The sequence below is a fragment of the Anomaloglossus baeobatrachus genome, chromosome 1 (genome assembly GCF_048569485.1).
Source record: "Anomaloglossus baeobatrachus isolate aAnoBae1 chromosome 1, aAnoBae1.hap1, whole genome shotgun sequence".
NCBI lineage: Eukaryota > Metazoa > Chordata > Amphibia > Anura > Aromobatidae > Anomaloglossus > Anomaloglossus baeobatrachus.
In genome coordinates, this window is record NC_134353.1 from 256878240 (window position 1) to 256895451 (window position 17212).

General features: G+C 48.1%; 1 protein-coding gene across 6 annotated transcripts in view; it reads left to right on the plus strand.

Annotated features, from left to right (window-relative positions):
• SGMS2 (sphingomyelin synthase 2) overlaps window positions 1-17212 on the plus strand; it is a 169642-nt gene that overhangs the window by 106913 nt on the left and 45517 nt on the right. For all 6 annotated transcript variants that reach the window (XM_075349199.1, XM_075349208.1, XM_075349180.1 and 3 more), the window contains 2 exons: window positions 5535-6017; window positions 16155-16272. In XM_075349199.1, coding sequence (XP_075205314.1) covers window positions 5563-6017; window positions 16155-16272 — 573 coding nt within the window. In that variant the 5' untranslated portion in view covers window positions 5535-5562. The remainder of the gene's footprint in view (window positions 1-5534; window positions 6018-16154; window positions 16273-17212) is intronic.

The window sequence follows — 17212 nt, forward strand, 5'->3', positions numbered from 1 at the left end:
GCAGCCTGTCACGCGGCAGCGCAGGCAGACACTGACATCCTGCAGTGCTGGGAGCCGCGGGGATGACGATCGCTGCTGTCAGGAGGTGAGATCATTACCTGCTGTGACGATCTCCTGCCTCCTGACGTCACCGCGGTCACTGCTGTCTATGCCCGTCTCGCGAGCGGCCCGAGACTGTCACTAGCGGTGACGTCACGGGCTCTCGCGATACTTCTGCCAACGCGGCTGGCATAGAAGTCAGTGACAGCGCTGACGTCAGCAGTACAGGAGATGATCACAGAAGGTAATGATCTCATCTATGCTCCTGATGGCAGCGCTCGTCATCCCCTGCAGTGACCTGAGCTGACCTATTGATGTTAGCTCAGGTCACTGCATTGCTCTCCCAGCCAATGGGGAACATTCTGTTCTTCATTGACTGGGACAGCGACTATGGTATGGATCGCCGTGCCCCCCCCCCTTATTGGATTACGCCGGACGTGGAATTGATTGTGCTCTTTTCAATAAATTGGTTAAAGTGGGAATGTATTGGGGAGTGTTTTTTCAAATAAAACTTTTTTTTGTTGTCTATTTTTTAATTATTACTGACTGGGTTGGTGATGTCGGGTATCTGATAGACGCCTGACCTCACCAACCCCAGGGCTTGATGCCAGGTGACATTACACATCTGGCATCAACCCCATATATTACCCCGTTTGCCAACGCACCAGGGCGCGGGATGAGCTGGGGCAAAGCGCCAGGATTGGCACGTCTAATGGATGCGCCACTTCTGGGGCGGCTGCGGCCTGCTATTTTTAGGCTGGGGAGTGTCCAATAACAGTGGACCTCCCTAGTCTGAGAATATCAGACCCCAGCTGTCTGCTTTACCTTGGCTGGTGATCCAATATGGGGGGGACCGCACGTTTTTTGTTTTAAATTATTTATATAATTTAAAATAACAGCGTGGGGTGCCCACTGTTTTGGATTATCAGCCAAGGTGAAGCTGCCAGCGGTGGTCTGCAGGCTGCAGCCGTCTGCTTTACCCTAGCTGGCTACAAAAAATGGGGGGACCTCACGTCGTATTTTTTTTAATTATTTATTTATTTTATGGCTAAATACAAGGCTAAGCACCCTTTAGTGCCACATGAAAGTCACTAAAGGGTGCCAGCTTAGAAAATGCAGGGAGGTGGAACATTATATAGGTTTTTCTCATCTATCTATCTATCTATCCCTCGATCTATCTATTCATCTATCCATCTTTCCCTCTATCCATTATCTGTCTATCGATTATCTTTATTATTTATTGCAGGGACAAACCTGCGGTAAATCCGCGGCAAAACCGCATGCGGATTTGGTGCGGATTTTTTCCGCAGGTCCGGAAATCTTTCACTGGCAGAAGTTTCTCAAGAAATTTTCTTGAGAAACTTCACATTTCTAGTGTGCACATAGCCTTAAAGGGGCATCATTTTTAATACACTTAAAGCACTACTACAGCTTTTTTTCTCTTGTTATTATTGAACCGCTTATACTTACCCTCCGGCGTCTTCATCTTTTTCCAGTGTCTTTTTGGTCGGTGTCCTGTGATTTGTGGCCTGCCGGCAGCTCCAGTGTGTAATACAAGTCTGAGACCCTCATTCTGGCCTTGTTGGATAAAAACGCCAAAGGGGGAGTATGAGATCGGGGGCAGGGGCTTTACATTTAAAGCGTCACTCAAGCTTCGAAAAAAAAAACCACTTGACTGGTGCTTCCAGTTAAAAACATTATTTCTGCAGCACTAACAGTATATTGTTTTGTTATACAACTCCTTTATCGATGTAACAGGAGACTAAAATATTAAAACTTTCTCCAATATACTGTATATAATTTAGGGAAATTTTTAAAAATGTTGGCAAATGTAATGATAATAGCTCTTTAAGGGCACGTTAACACTGAGTATTTGGTGAGGTTTTTACCTCCGTATTTCTAGCCAAAACCAGGAGTGGAACAATCAGAGGAAAAGTATAATAGAAACACAGGCAGCACTTCTGTATTTTTCAACCACTCCTGGTGTTGGCTAAAAATACTGAGGTAAAATACTGACCAAATACTCAACATATACACATGGCCTTACAAATACTGACGTAAAAAAAGTCACCAAAAACTCAACATGTACACATGGCCTTACAAATACTGACGTAAAAAAAGTCACCAAAAACTCAACATGTACACATGGCTAAGTGGCTGGAGTGGGCACTCCCTGCTGATACCCCTAAGTTGACAGATGGAAGATACCACTAGAGGAGACAGTAAGAAACAGCAACTGCCATCCTGTCACAGCTTGTCCTAGTGTGCTGCTCTTTTTTGCTAACCGTCCAGAAATTCAAGGACCATCCGTAAAAATAGGACACTTTTTTTTTCCCTTATCTGTAAAGAAAAAATTAGGGTGTCCATATTTGTGGGGGTTTTTTTTAAAGCTGAAGAAATGTATACAGATTAAATTGACTGTAATTATCATACATAATACTGAATAGATTGGTGAGTTCACAAAATGGCTACACAGGTTACTTCCTGGCAGATTTGAGCACAAGGCTCCTTAGAATTAGCTCCCCCTCACAGTACGTCCCAGAGAGGATCCTCTGACCAGGTAAAGTGAAAGTAATGCCAATGTCCCTGTAATACTGAGAGAAATAATTTTATTTGCGAATGACCTATTTACTGTACAAAAAAAAAAATCATGTTTGTCTTTAACTGACTAGTTTATCTTAAAAGGGTAGTCACTAGTGATGAGTGGGCACTACCATGCTCGGGTGCTCGCTACTCGTAAGTGTAGCACCCCACGGGACCTGCAGAGCTTACTCGTCAACGGGCCAGTGGTTTTGTGGGGTTGCTGTGAATAGCCTGACCAGGCTCCGTGGCCCCGTCGGCTACAGGCAAAGAGAGTCCAAGGGGGTGGGGGGGATGGGGGTTTGCATTGCAGCGCCACCCGTGGTGCGCGGCCAGGGATTAGTCGCCGCTGCAAGATGTCGCTCTCCTCCGGGGCTGATGTTACCGCAGCTCAGATAGTCCAGGACGGTGGTGACGGGGGAAGGGCTGTTGGCGCCGAAGCCGGCAAATTAGAGTCTCACACAGGGGCTGCGGTTCCAGGTGTTTTACTTTCAGTTCAGGTGCTGCACCCGCAGAGTACCATTCATTGCTGTGATGGGCTCCGGCCGATTCCGGATGCATCAGAGGTTACCACTTGTGAAGTGTGTGAGACCTTCCTCCTTGCACCTTGTAGTGTGTATCCCCGTGGCAAGAAGCTACTTGGGGACCCCAGTGTCTTTGCCTTTAGTTGCCGTCCCATACACAGGCAGCGCGAAACTTGTTATGGACATGGCCGTGGCTCCTGTCTCTATATGGTGCTGGTGCCCCGGAACTTTTGGTGGTGGGCGATGGGACGTGAAATCCCCCTTTTTTGCAGATTCTGGTAATCCATCATGAAGTATGTTCTACCCTGGGGTTTCTGCACCCTGTGTGGCGCTGATTCGGAAGGGGCTGTTGGGGCTCCACCCGGTAGTCTCCTGCTTCTCTGTCTGCCTGGTGACCAATCCGCCCCTTGGGGGGAGCCGTTCAGCATCCCCCTGAGACCTTGCTCTTCTCTGCCTCAAGCTGTTCTCTCTCCTGCGTCCAAACTGTTCTGAGGTAAAACTCCTTCTGAAGTGAAACGAAGTGTGTTCGCTCACTTCCCAGGCAGCCCCCATCTTTTTGATGACTCACCAGTGCTGGGGAAATAACCGTTGCTATGGTGCCCACCTGTATTGTGTAACTGCTGGCTGGCTGGAAACCACCTAAGTGTATTGTTTAAGTGAAATCCAGTGGTTAACCTCTTCTTACCTGGGATGAGCATTGCATCTTAAGTCAGATGCAATACACTGTGGCGACTGAAGCCTCAGGGGCGCCACATAAGCAGTTCGATGCTGTGATGGGCGAGACTCGAGTACCCAAGTATAATGGAAGTCAATAGGGAACTCAAGCGTTTTTTTTTCTGGTAAATCATCTGGAAAAATGCTTGAGTCCTCCACTGACTTCCATTATACTCGAGTACTCAAGTCTCATGTACCCAAGCATCCAACTGCTCGTTACAACTACTGAGCATGATCGTGCTCGCTCATCACTAGTTTCCACATCTCAGACAGTTATAGCTTGTAATTTTCATTTTTTTGCAGTAGGCATTTACAGCATAGCAACAGAATAAACAAAAAACAAGTCTGATAAATGCAGGTCCCACTACTGGCATCCACATCACCTTGAAAATGCGAGTCTGCCATGATGATCTGTATCTTAAAGGGGTTGCTCTCTTTCAATGCAGTTTCTTCCCTTGCTGCAGTTTGTTATAAAAAAAAACAAACTGTGCTGTACTCCTGGGTCCACCAGCGCTCCTCCCAAGTATTTGGCATTCACGGCGCTGATGTCACCTTGACCGTGAGCTCAGTGGCTCTGCTGGTGTAGTCTTACCACTCCCTTCAGGGCCACTGCCGCTCTGTCAACGTGAAGACAGCGCCGCATCCAATGCCGGGCACCAGAAGCAGCAACTTGGTGATGAATTTGAGGAAAGTGAGTACAGCACGGTTTGTTTTATAACATACTACAGCCGGGATAGAAACTTTAATTGACATTGAACAACCGACTTTAATTCCCCATCCACTTCGTTCCCTACCGAAAAACGGATCAGGGAATCGGGACTTTCATCTTGTTCAGGATAACTAGCCGATATACTCCCCAAGATGAATTATTCTTGGGATGTTTTCTAGTTCTGTATTCTAATTAGCATGGTGGTTTTAAAAATTGCAGAGCAAGCACATTTGGAATTTCTGAAACTCCTTTTCAAATCCATTTAAAGGCAAACTTTCCATTGTCGGCTACGTTCCCAAGATTGGTAAAGGTCCCACTGCAGAAACCCTCATCTACTGGATATTTCTGCAATTTCCCGCGGATTTACCATACTTGTCATTTCCATGGGAATAATCTTTGAAAGAGGAACTGAAGTGGTTGGTTAGGTCATCGGTGGGGGTCCGACTCCCATCACCCCCATTGATCAGCTGCTACAAGCTTTGGTGACTGCAAGATATAAACACATTGAACTGTGCTGCAATTTGCAACTCCAGTCATTGTGGAATGGCTGCTGATGTGCACTGGTCCTCCTCTCCTATTCTGTTGAATTCTCCTGTGCCGGATCTGTTCTGCAGGACCCCACAGCGGTCACTACTTATTGTCTGAAGCTGTGAACTGTAGTTCGGTTCAATGGGTCCACATTTGACCACCGCCAGATCTAGTAACAGTTGATCGTGGGGGTGGGGTGTCAGACTCCCGCTGATCTGATATTGATGACCTATCACCAGGATAGGCCATCACTATTTAATGAGCAGTCACCCCTTTAAAACATGCCACACCGCTGACCGGTCCGTTAAATCCATTAAACCAAAAATTCCATAATCTCTGTGCAAATAGAGCTACATTTTAATAAACCGGTTACATACTACATTCATGACAATCAGATTTGCAGTTCTTAGTGAAATATTTTTTGCTTTTCTCATTTATAGGTGATTTTACATCATTTTTGTTCTCCCAATGGATACCATTGAGACTGCAGTCATTGAAGTGCATAAAGAAACTCCAGGCAGCGAAACACTCAACGGCTTTCCAAGATCTGTGTCCACAAACAGTGAAGATGACAAAAATCTGAAAACTAAACCCAAAAGTTTACCCAATGGTCTACGAAAAGGTGCAAAGAAGTATCCAGACTATATTCAGATAAGTTTGCCAGAAGACATGAAGAAAAAATATCCTCCAGAATGGTGGAAGACTGGTGTTGCGTTCATCTATGCGCTCTTCAATATGGTCCTCACCACAGTTATGATCACAGTTGTTAATGAAAGAGTTCCTCCTAAAGAAGTGAGCCCACCTTTACCGGACAAGTTCTTTGACTACATTGATTACACAACGTGGGCATTTACTGTCACGGAGATCAATGGAATGATCTTGGTTGGGATCTGGTTTATCCAATGGGTTTTTCTAAGATACAAGTAAGTACTGGTGATCATTTTAGGAAATAGCCAACTTTTAGTACTTAATATTCCCGTAAGATATTGTTTTCTATAGTTTTGAGGGTTTGGGTGTTTTTGGGTTTTTTTTGTTTTTTTTTTTATAACCAACTAAACTATTTCTGGAATTGCGGTATAATGTCCACAAAGATGAAATCTTGAAGGTTGTGGATTTGGGCCAATCAAGTAAGGCTGGTTTACCAAACTATTTTGGTGGTTCTTATTCAAAGCCCTGTCTGACTTTATCGTTCACCAGTGTTGCTGCAAATGGTGTATTCAGACATGGTTCAGACTTTGGGATGCAAAATTTAACGTAAATCCATAGCAAAGTCGGCAAAATTTCCTTCAAATTTTTCCATCACATGTGAACGTGGTTTTGGGAATCTTCATGATTTTAGCTCTGTTCTTTCCTTTGCTACAAATCCTCAACATGTACTAAAGGTAACCATTTATCATTGCATAATTCTTTCAGAAACACAATTCGACTTTTTATTTTTGCTAAGACACCTTCTTACAACTGAGCTAAGAATGTAAAATAGAAAATATTGTTAGTATTTTATGAGTTTTGATGTTAGATTTTTTTGGACCTAGGTATACTGGGTTTCTTATGTTTTTTCATTACGTTTTAGTGGGGGGTTATTTTTTTTTTTTCTGCTTTTTATGTTTTATATGAAGCTGCTTTGTTTTGAATACTCTGTTACTTGGTTTTAATCAACCTTTATTGATCGTCATGTGCAGACCACAAGAAGGGCAGTGAGCCCCATAGGGGTGAATGGACCCCATGACCATCGTGAGGGTGCAAGGTTAGGAGGGGGTTAATTGGTTGAACTGGGATAGGGGATAGTTAGGACTATTGGATTGGTGGAAGGAAGCTGTAGGGGGATTGGAGGGGAGCAGGGAAGGGGTGGGGGTTGTGGGGGGGTATAAGAGAGAGGGGTGGACTGATTACCTCCCCTTTCGTCGCTGAAAAGTTGTGGCCCCAGGACGTTGTGCTGCCGCTGCTATGACTGACCTTAATGCGCTGTTGGAGATGGTGCGGGGGGCCTCCGAGGTCCTCGGCGTGGACGCTCTGCGGCAGCAGCTGGTGGCGGTCTGTGGAGCTGGAGCGGTGCAGCCTGCTACTCCTGCGCCCGGACCGCTGCTACGTGCTCGGCGGGCGCGACCGCCGGAGCGCTACTCCCCCAGTGGGAGGGGGAGAGAGAGATCTAGGAGCCCCTACGGGGACCCTCCGGGACAGCGGAGCCCTCCATCTTACCAGGGGGAGCTGCCGGCCGCCGGGAGGAATCCTCGACGGAGATCCCGCGGTTCGGGGGTGGGCGGAGCCTCGGCGGGGCCCACTTCCGGTCCGCGGCTAGCACAGTCCAGGACCGGAGCAGCGATCACAGCAGCCCCCAGTGAAGTGCCGGCTGGGGGTGGCGCTCGTCGGGGTATATCACGGACGGAGACTCCCTGCAGACGGCAGGGGAGAGCGACAGGTCGGAGGATGGGTGATGAGGGGAGCGGCGACGTGAGGAGCGTGGAGGAGGGGTACGGTGGCCCGGAGGCACGGATGAGGTCCACAGTCACGGTCCCCGCCAGCAAGGATCGGGCTGGGGGGGGTTCCCAGCGACGGTCAGATGCAGCACGGCCTTCCTGCAGTCGGCAGGGAGGGAGCCCACTGAGGACGGCGGCAACAACAGCAGCGCAGCAGGTGCCCATGCAGACAGCGAGGAACGACGGCGGCAGGGCGCCACGGCGTGAAAAACGAAAAAGGTCGAGCAGGAGGCGCCCGGAGGAGCAGGGTGCGGTGACCGTGGGGGTTGACGGCCGCCAGGTGCAGGCTGTCCCCTCGCTGGTCCCCCCTGAAGACTTCGGCAGCACGTCAGATTCCGGCGGTGACGATGGAGCAATGGCAGCGGCAGGTCGGGCAGAGCGGCAGCAGGAAGATCGTGGTACGGCTGTGCCGGCGTCGGTTCCACGGCAGCCTGGTGAGCAGACGAATGACATGTTTAATGCTGTGTGTAGTGGGGGCGGGGGTTCCGTCGCGGGAAGTGTGGCACAGGGGGCGAGTGGGGTCGGTCCGGCGGGTTTCCCGGGCCCGGAGTTTTGGGGGCAACTTTTGGGAGCGTTGCAGGGGTTGTCAGCGGAGCGGGTTAGTCGGACTGGGCCGGGGGCTCCGGTGGGGGCGTGGGTGGGCCCCACGGAGGTGGTGCAGACTGAGGCGGCGGTGAGCGGGGTGACGGTGCGGGACCCTGCCTCGGCGGTAGGTGCGGGAACGGCGGCCAGTGGGGCGGCTGACGTGGGTGCGAGCAAGGAGGCGGAAAAAGAAAAGGAGGATGAGGTTGTGCGGTTGGATGATAGGGCACGGAGTGAAATTTACGTGTGTTTTGAAGGGCAGTTGGGGGTTCACTTGAAGAAGGAGGTGAGGGAAAAGATTTGGAAGGGGGAGTATGTGGAAATGTTTTCCTTGCTTCCCTTGGAGAAGTTTAATTTGGATAAGGTGAAACCCAGTGATACAAAAAAGGAGAAAGAGGATGAGGAAAAACGAAGGTATAGATTGATCCCGAGGACGTTCACTAACTGGCTACAGGCCTTTGCGATCTTAGCCAGCGTGATCGGGGAAAAGGAGCCGGAGCATTGTTCCGCCCTATTTGGTTATATAGACGCGATAGGGGAGGCGTATAGAGTGTATGGCGGTTTAGGGTGGCTAAGATATGATGAGCAGTTCCGGCAACGGAAGGCTCTGCGGCAGGGTGTCCAGTGGGGCCACAAGGATATTTCTTTGTGGATGCGGTTAATGACGGCTCCGGCTCAGCCCTTTCGAGGGGGTGCCGGGAGCCCGGGTGCGAGCGGCGGGACCTCGGCTGGACAGAAAAAGGGGGCTTGTTGGCAGTATAACGAGGGACAGTGTAAGTTTGGGGCCTCGTGTCGGTTTAAACACGAGTGTTCCGGATGTGGAGGGTCCCACTCCTTGGCCAGGTGCTTCAAAAAAGGAAAAGGAAAGGCGGGGGAGGGGTCTGGAAAAAGGGAGGACGCCAGTGAGAGTAGAGGCGATGCTTCCCTATTTAAATAGGTATCCGGATGTTAGGGCGGCGGAGTTGTTGGCAAGTGGTTTTACGGAAGGTTTTCGGATTCCGTCTGAATCTGAGGCGCCGGTGTTTCGCCCGGGGAATTTGAGGTCCGCAAAAGAACATCCGGCGGTGGTGAAGGAAAAGCTGCAAAAGGAGGTGGAATTGGGGAGGATGGCGGGTCCATTCCAGGACCCGCCATTCTCCAATTTAAGGATTTCCCCCCTTGGGGTGGTGCCTAAGAAGGAGCCGAACAAATTTCGGCTCATTCATCATTTATCTTATCCGGCGGGATTGTCGGTGAATGATGGGATATCGCCAGAGTTGTCGGCAGTTTCTTATGTGTCTTTTGATAAGGCTTTGGAGCTGGTAAGGGTTGCCGGGCGGGGGGCCCTGATGGCCAAGGCGGATGTGGAAGCAGCTTTTCGTTTACTCCCGGTGCATCCAGAGAGCCTTCATCTCTTAGGGTGTATGTGGGATGGTGAATACTATGTTGATCGCTGCCTGCCGATGGGCTGTTCCATTTCGTGTGCTCATTTTGAGGCATTTAGTACTTTTGTGGAATGGGTAGTCAAAGAGGTGGCAGGAGTCCATTCAGTGATTCACTATCTGGATGACTTCTTTTGCGTGGGTCCGGCGGGCTCTTCGGTCTGCTCCTTGTTGTTCACGTTAGAGCGGATCGCGCGGAGCCTAGGTATCCCGTTGGCTAAGGAAAAAACAGAAGGGCCGGCGACGGCCCTATGTTTCTTAGGGATCGAAATTGATACACTGGCAATGGAATGCCGATTGCCGGAGGGGAAGCTTCTGGATTTGAAGGCGTCGGTGCGGGTTTTGTATCAGGCCAAGAAGGTGCGGTTGCGGGATTTGCAGTCAGTGCTTGGAAAATTGAATTTCGCTTGTCGCATTATGCCAATGGGGCGGATCTTTAATAGGAGGCTGGCAAGTGCAACCGCGGGGGTGAAAGCTCCAAATCACTTTGTCAGAGTGACCAAAGTGATGAAAGGGGATTTGTTGGTTTGGGAGAGGTTCTTGGACCGGTACAACGGTCGGACCCTTTGGATGAGCGAGGCTTTGTCCAATAGCCAGTTGGAGTTGTACACGGATGTGGCTGGAGCGACCGGTTTTGGGGCAATTTTTCAGACGCACTGGTGTGTTGGAAAGTGGCCACGGCTTTGGGTGGAAGCAGGTTTGGTGAGGAATTTGGCTCTGCTGGAATTGTTTCCCATCATTGTAGCAGTGGAGTTATGGGGCCCTGTTTTTTCCGGAAGAAGGGTTTGCATGCATTGTGACAACATGGCGGTGGTGCATTCCATCAATGCGCTGTCGGCAAAATCCCCGCCGGTTGTGGGGTATTTGAGGCACTTGGTGTTGAGGTGTTTGGAGTTGAACATTTGTGTGGTGGCCCGGCACGTGCCAGGGATTCGAAATGAGGTGGCTGACGCGCTATCACGATTTCAGTTTTGCAGGTTCAGGAAGCTGGTGCAGGGAGCGGACGCGGATGGAGAACCTTGTCCGGAATGGCTGTGGGACCTGGCATCGGTGTAGCATTTGAGGGGATTAGGAGATCGGTGTCTGAGGCTACTTGGTGCCGATATCAGGCGGTGTGGAAGGAATGGGCGGAGTTGGAAAGAGGGGATTTTATGGAGTCTGGTTACAAGGGCCGAGTGTTGGGGGTCCTGGTGTTCATTAGTGGGGATTTTTCGGCAGGTCGGTCCGTTTCGGTGATTGGTTGCAAGTTGGCGGCATTGGCCTTCTTGTTTCAGATGCAAGGGGTTCGGGACGCGACTAAGGATTTTCTGGTGCGGCAGGCAATGAAGGGTTTTCGAAAAGGGGCCCAGTCGCGTGACATGAGGCGGCCGGTGTCATTGCCATTGTTGGGTCGGTTAGTGGGGTGTTTGGGGGAATTGTGTTTGTCTCCTTATGAGCGGGTGTTGTTTTCGGTAGCTTTTGTATTGGCGTTTTTTGGGGCCTTTCGCATTGGTGAATTGGTCAGCCCGACCAAGCAAGCGATGGGTGGGTTGCTGTTGGAGGATGTTATGCTGGGGGAGGATAGAGTGGAATGTCGCCTTCGCTTTTCGAAGACGGATCAGAGGGGCCGGGGGCGCTTAGTAGTGTTGTTTGCTTTACCGGGGCACCAGTTGTGCCCAGTGGTACAAGTGTCAGAGTTTTTGAAGGTGCGCGGCGGTTTCCCTGGCGTTTTTCTTAGACATGCGGATGGATTGGCTTTGTCGCGGTACCAATTCAATGCGGTGCTGAAGATGGCTTTAGTAAGGGTGGGGGAGGAGCCACGTGAGTACGGGTCTCACTCCTTCCGGATTGGGGCGGCGACGGAGGCCGCCAGGTGGGGTTTGAGTGAGGATTGTATCCGGCGGATTGGGAGGTGGGAGTCTTCCAGGTTTCGCTTGTACATTAGGCCTCACTTAGTCAGGTGATGGTCAGGGGTGGGGGATTCCTGGTTTGTGTTGATGCTGGTTTGTTGTGATTTTCTTGTTCTGTTGCTGTTTTTATTCGTGGTTTTTGTATTTGTAGGTCCATGCCTTGTGTGGATCCTCGGGCACTCCTATGTGTATTGGGGAGCGTTGCGAGCGGATGTGCGTCGTGACGGTCGGCAGCTTGGAGTGTCGGTGTCGGAAGCCCGAGTAAAGTGGCTCGGAATTCGGGGCATGACCTGGGGTAGAGTGCGCCCAGAGGTGGCTTATAGCCGTATGGATCGTGACCCTGATGTGTTAATTTTGCACGTGGGTGGGAACGATCTGGGAGTAAGGTCGGCAAGGGAATTAAAAAGGGACATAAAGCTGGACCTGTTACATTTGTGGAGGGCGTTCCCGGGCATAGTTATCGTTTGGTCAGACATTATAGCTCGGACGCAGTGGCGTTTTGGTAGGTCGGTGGACCGGATTAATAGGGCTCGGAGCAAGCTGAACCGGGCGATTGGTAGGTTTGTGGCGAGGAATGGTGGGTTGGTGGTGCGGCATAGAGAATTGGAGGAGTCCACGGAGCAGTATCTAAGGAGAGATGGGGTTCACTTGACCGATGTGGGTCTGGATTTATGGATGTTGGGTTTGAGGGATGGCCTGGAGCAAGCACTAGGGGTGTGGGGGGCCCGGGCCAAGTAAGGGGTCACTTGGCCGGTCTGTGGCGGGGTGATAGGTCCGTCTGAGAGGTTGGGAGTACCGACAGTTGGTTGGTTGGTACGAAGTCGCTCAAGGGGAGTGGCTTCGGATTGGATGGGAACTTGTGGGCGGAGGTCCCGCAGGTTCTGGGAAGGGGTAATTAACGATGGAACGTTGTTACCCCTCACCTTTGGGCCGGGTGGTTACGGCCGAGGTGGTCCTCTGGGCCGGTTTGGAGGTTACGGCCGGGGGGTTATGAAGGATGGTTGGCCTCTTGGACGGATCTATCGGTGTGTATGGTTATACGGGTATATATGTATAAGGTTTAAGTAACAATTGAGTGGCATGTTGAGCCACGAGTTTTGGTATACATATATACGGTTTAAATAAAACTGTGGCCATTCCTGCAATAAAGTCGTGGTTCTAGTCTTTATTTTAGGTAGATATGGTTGGGTGCTTTGTATGGTAACCTGCTTATCCCTGATAGATGCGTCATGCATTTTTAGTGCATTTCCACTGTGGAAACACACTGAATACATATGTTTTGTTTTCTTACCTGCGGATTTTCCTCATCTCATGAAAGCCTATGGGAAAATCTGCAAATATAACACATTTACAGCAAGAGAAACTGACATGTGGATTTAAAAAAACACACTGCAGGTCAGATACCGCAGTGTAAAAAAAACAAAAAAAAAAAACAGTGGGCATGAAATTTCTATAAATCCCATTCACTTTGCTGGAACTGTAATACTGAGCATCAAAAGGCGATAAATTCTCATTGTGGGAACTTGACCAAAGATGTTTAGATGTTTATTTTTATGGACCATTGTCAACTTCTTAAGAACCAATTAAACTTGAAGTATACATAATAAATAGAAATGGATGGTTCGCTGTAAGCCAACTATACGGTCAATAAAATATATACAGTACAGACCACAAGTTTGGACACACCTCATTCAAAGAGTTTTCTTTTATTTTCATGACTGAAAATTGTAGATTCACATTGAAGGGATCAAAACTATGAATTAACACATGTGGAATGAAATACTTAACAAAAAAGTGTGAAACAACTGAAAATATGTCTTATATTCTAGGTTCTTCAAAGTAGCCACCTTTTGCTTTGATTACTGCTTTGCACACTCTTGGCATTCTCTTGATGAGCTTCAAGAGGTAGTCACCGGAAATGGTTTTCACTTCACAGGGGTGCCCTGTCAGGTTTAATAAGTGGGATTTCTTGCCTTATAAATGAGGTTGGGACCATCAGTTGTGTTGTGCAGAAGTCTGGTGGATACACAGCTGATAGTCCTACTGAATAGACTGTTATCTGCTTTTTTTTCTTGCCATAATACAAATGCTAAGTAAAGAAAAACGAGTGGCCATCATTACTTTAAGAAATGAAGGTCAGTCAGTCCAAACAATTGGCAAAACTATGAAAGTGTCCCCAAGTGCAGTGGCAAAAACCATCAAACGCTACAAAGAAACTGGCTCACATGAGGACTGCCCCAGGAAAGGAAGACCAAGAGTCCCCTCTGCTGCGGAGGATAAGTTTATCCGAGTCACCAGCCTCAGAAATCGCAGGTTAACAGCAGCTCAGATTAGAGACCAGGTCAATGCCACACAGAGGTCTAGCAGCAGACACCTCTCTAGAACAACTATTAAGAGGAGACTTTGTGCAGCAGGCCTTCATGGTAAAATAGCGGCTAGGAAACCACTGCTAAGGACATGCAACAAGCAGAAGAGAATTGTTTGCGCTAAAGAACACAAGGAATGGACAGTAGACCATTGGAAATCTGTGCTTTGGTCTGATGAATCCAAATTTGAAATCTTTGAATCCAACCACCATGTCTTTGTGCGACGCAGAAAAGGTGAACGGATGGCCTCTACATGCCTGGTTCCCACCGTGAAGCATGGAGGAGGAGGTGTGATGGTGTGGGGGTGCTTTGCTGGTGACACTGTTGGGGATTTATTCAAAATTGAAGGCATACTAAACCAGCATGGCTACCACAGCATCTTGCAGCGGTATGCTATTCCATCCGGTTTGCATTTAGTTGGACCATCATTTATTTTTCAACAGGACAATGACCTCAAACACACCTCCAGGCTGTGTAAGGGCTATTTGACTAAAAAGGAGAGTGATGGGGTGCTACGCCAGATGACCTGGTCTCCACAGTCACCAGACCTGAACCCAATCAAGATGGTTTGGGGTGAGCTGGACCGCAGAGTGAAGGCAAAAGAGCCAACAAGTGCTAAGCATCTCTGGGAACTGCTTCAAGACTGTTGGAAGACCATTTCCGGTGACTATGTCTTGAAGCTCATCAAGAGAATGCCAAGAGTGTGCAAAGCAGTAATCAAAGCAAAACGCAGCTACTTTGTAGAACCTAGAATATAAGACATATATTTTCAGTTGTTGCACACTTTTTTAAGTATTTCATTTCACATGTGTTAATTCATAGGTTTGATGCCTGCAATGTAAATCTACAATTTTCAGAGTCATGAAAATAAAGAAAACTCTTTGAATGAGGTGTGTCCAAACTTTTGGTCTGTACTGTGTATTATGAAGGAGGCTGTTAGATTCAGACTCCTGTCTTTTTATAGCTATAATAGAGAGATATGGCTGCAGGTAAATAATGTTTTTTGTTTTTATTTAAATAACTGGTTTTGCTCTGTAATCTGAGAGCAGCATGATATAGGGGCTGAGACCTTGATTACAGCAATGTTACATTTAAAGGGGTGGTTCATTACCAAGCATAGTGGCTGCCAATCAGTGGTTAGGCAGTGTACTGAAGAGCAGGAGGATGCATGGCATGAGACCCCTCGTCCTCTAGTGATGATGTCCTGCTGATAAAACACTGATTTTATTGAGAAAGTAACACAGATTGTTAGAGGTGGTCTACTACAAAGCATAGTGGCTATAGCGGTATAAAGCTGAAACAGCTGGCTTTTTTTCTAAATACCTTCTGTTGTTAATTGTACCTGTGAGTGGCGTTATTGCTGTCCGTTTCTCCCCATCTTGTGACCCGGGCTGCAGTGACCTCTGATGTCCGGTGATGTTACGTCAACTTACAGAATTGGAAGTTAACCCGGAATCACCATGCAGGACCCAGTCTCCATGAGTTACTGAGCTGTGGGCGGAGTTTCACCACACATCACAGCCCAGCGTCACTTCTGCTTGTGGCGTTCTGGGGTGAAGGAGAGAACGCGTGAGATACTGGCCTGTGATGTGTGGTGAAACTCCGCCATTCACTCACGGACACTGGGTCCCGCCTCACTGATGCCGGGTCAACTTCCAATTCCGGAAATTGATGTGACATCACCGGACATCAGAGGTCACTGCAGTCCAGGTCACGTGATGGGAATGAGCTGACAGGGATAGCGCCGCTCACAGGCACAATTGATAACAGATGGTATTTAGTAAAAGCCTTCTGTCTCAGTTTTACACCGATGTGGTCACTATGCTTTGTAGTGGACCACCTCTTTAATAATCTGTGTTGCTTTTTCAAAAAATTGTTTTACCAACAGGACATTATCACTACAGGATGAGATGTCTCGTGCCATGCATCCTCCTGCTTTTCAATACAGCGCCCAACCACTGATTGGCAGCTTTCTGTGTATACTGTACAGGGCTCAGCATTCTGACCACTGCTAGATCTACAGGAGCGAAAACAGTGACACATCCCTGGAATCAGGGTTTCTGCCCCTACATTGTGCTACTCTCAGATTACATACCAACAAAATGCGCATATACCCTGCAGTAAGTAATTAAATAGTAATAGTTGATATAAATAGGTACTTGATGACACTGTTTTGATTGGCAAGGTGTACCCCAATCAGGATGATCCTAAATTCTAGTAATAAAACCCCACCTTGTGTCATCCATATTCAATGTTTATCAAGTTTGCACATCGGATTTAATCAATGATTTGCGGATTTCTAAGTCTTTCTTCCTCTTTTGTTTACAGATCGATTGTGAGCCGCCGATACTTCTTTATTGTTGGGACTTTGTACTTGTACAGGTGTATTACAATGTATGTTACAACACTACCTGTGCCTGGAATGCACATCGAATGTGCCCCAAAGGTGAGGATATTCACACTCCAGGAGGTCTTTTTTTCATTTCCATGTACATCCAAATTTCCCAGTTTTATATTATGCACCGTACAAGCTCTGAGGTATAATGGGTCATCTAAGGACTCCTAAAGGATCCACAGTACCTCTTTTATATCTCCAGTCTTTTTTTTTTTTTTTTTTTTTTTGTCGTCCCCCCCCCTTCATTATATTTTCTTTATGCGAAGTTCCCACCGCGCACAGTTTGTGTGCTTCACTAACCCTGACAGTATCCGTCCATCTCTGGGCATAGTAGTGCGGTAGTATAATACAAGATCATGTGCTATTATACCAGGATAGTCTGGAGCATCTGAAGAGCACTTTTGGTAGTATGACATCAATATGAATAATTTTGGCTTTTGTGCAATCTGTTCTATTAAAGTAAAGTGTGGTCACCTTCAAGAACCACATATATACATCAGTCAGATGTTTTCTATTGCTATTCTTAAAGGGGTTGTCCACTTCTGATTCCACGTTTCCCCCATGTAAAATAAAGCCTATACTCGCCAGCATAGTACTGGGTCTCACGGTTTTCGCGCTCACGTGAATTCACACAAGCCCCGCTTCCAGTCGGCACCAATTTCTGTCTCCCCCCACCCCTCGGACAAACTAGTTAATCAACAGGAAGTGAGCGCTGTGGCTACAGATCACTTGTTGATTGCTCCTGCGTCCAAAGGTGGAAAGACTGGCGCTGATTGGATGCGGGGCTCGTGTGACGTCACAACCTCACGTGATCCCAGGAACGCAAATCCCATCACTGCTGGAACCGCACTGGTTGCGAAGGTGAGTAGAAGATTTATTATTGTTCCTGGTGGAAATAAGTGGAGTGTTGTCCTAGTACTGGACACCTTTTTAAGGTAAGGTGGATTTTGATTAACACCTATGGGAATTTAGTCCTACACTATTATTTCAT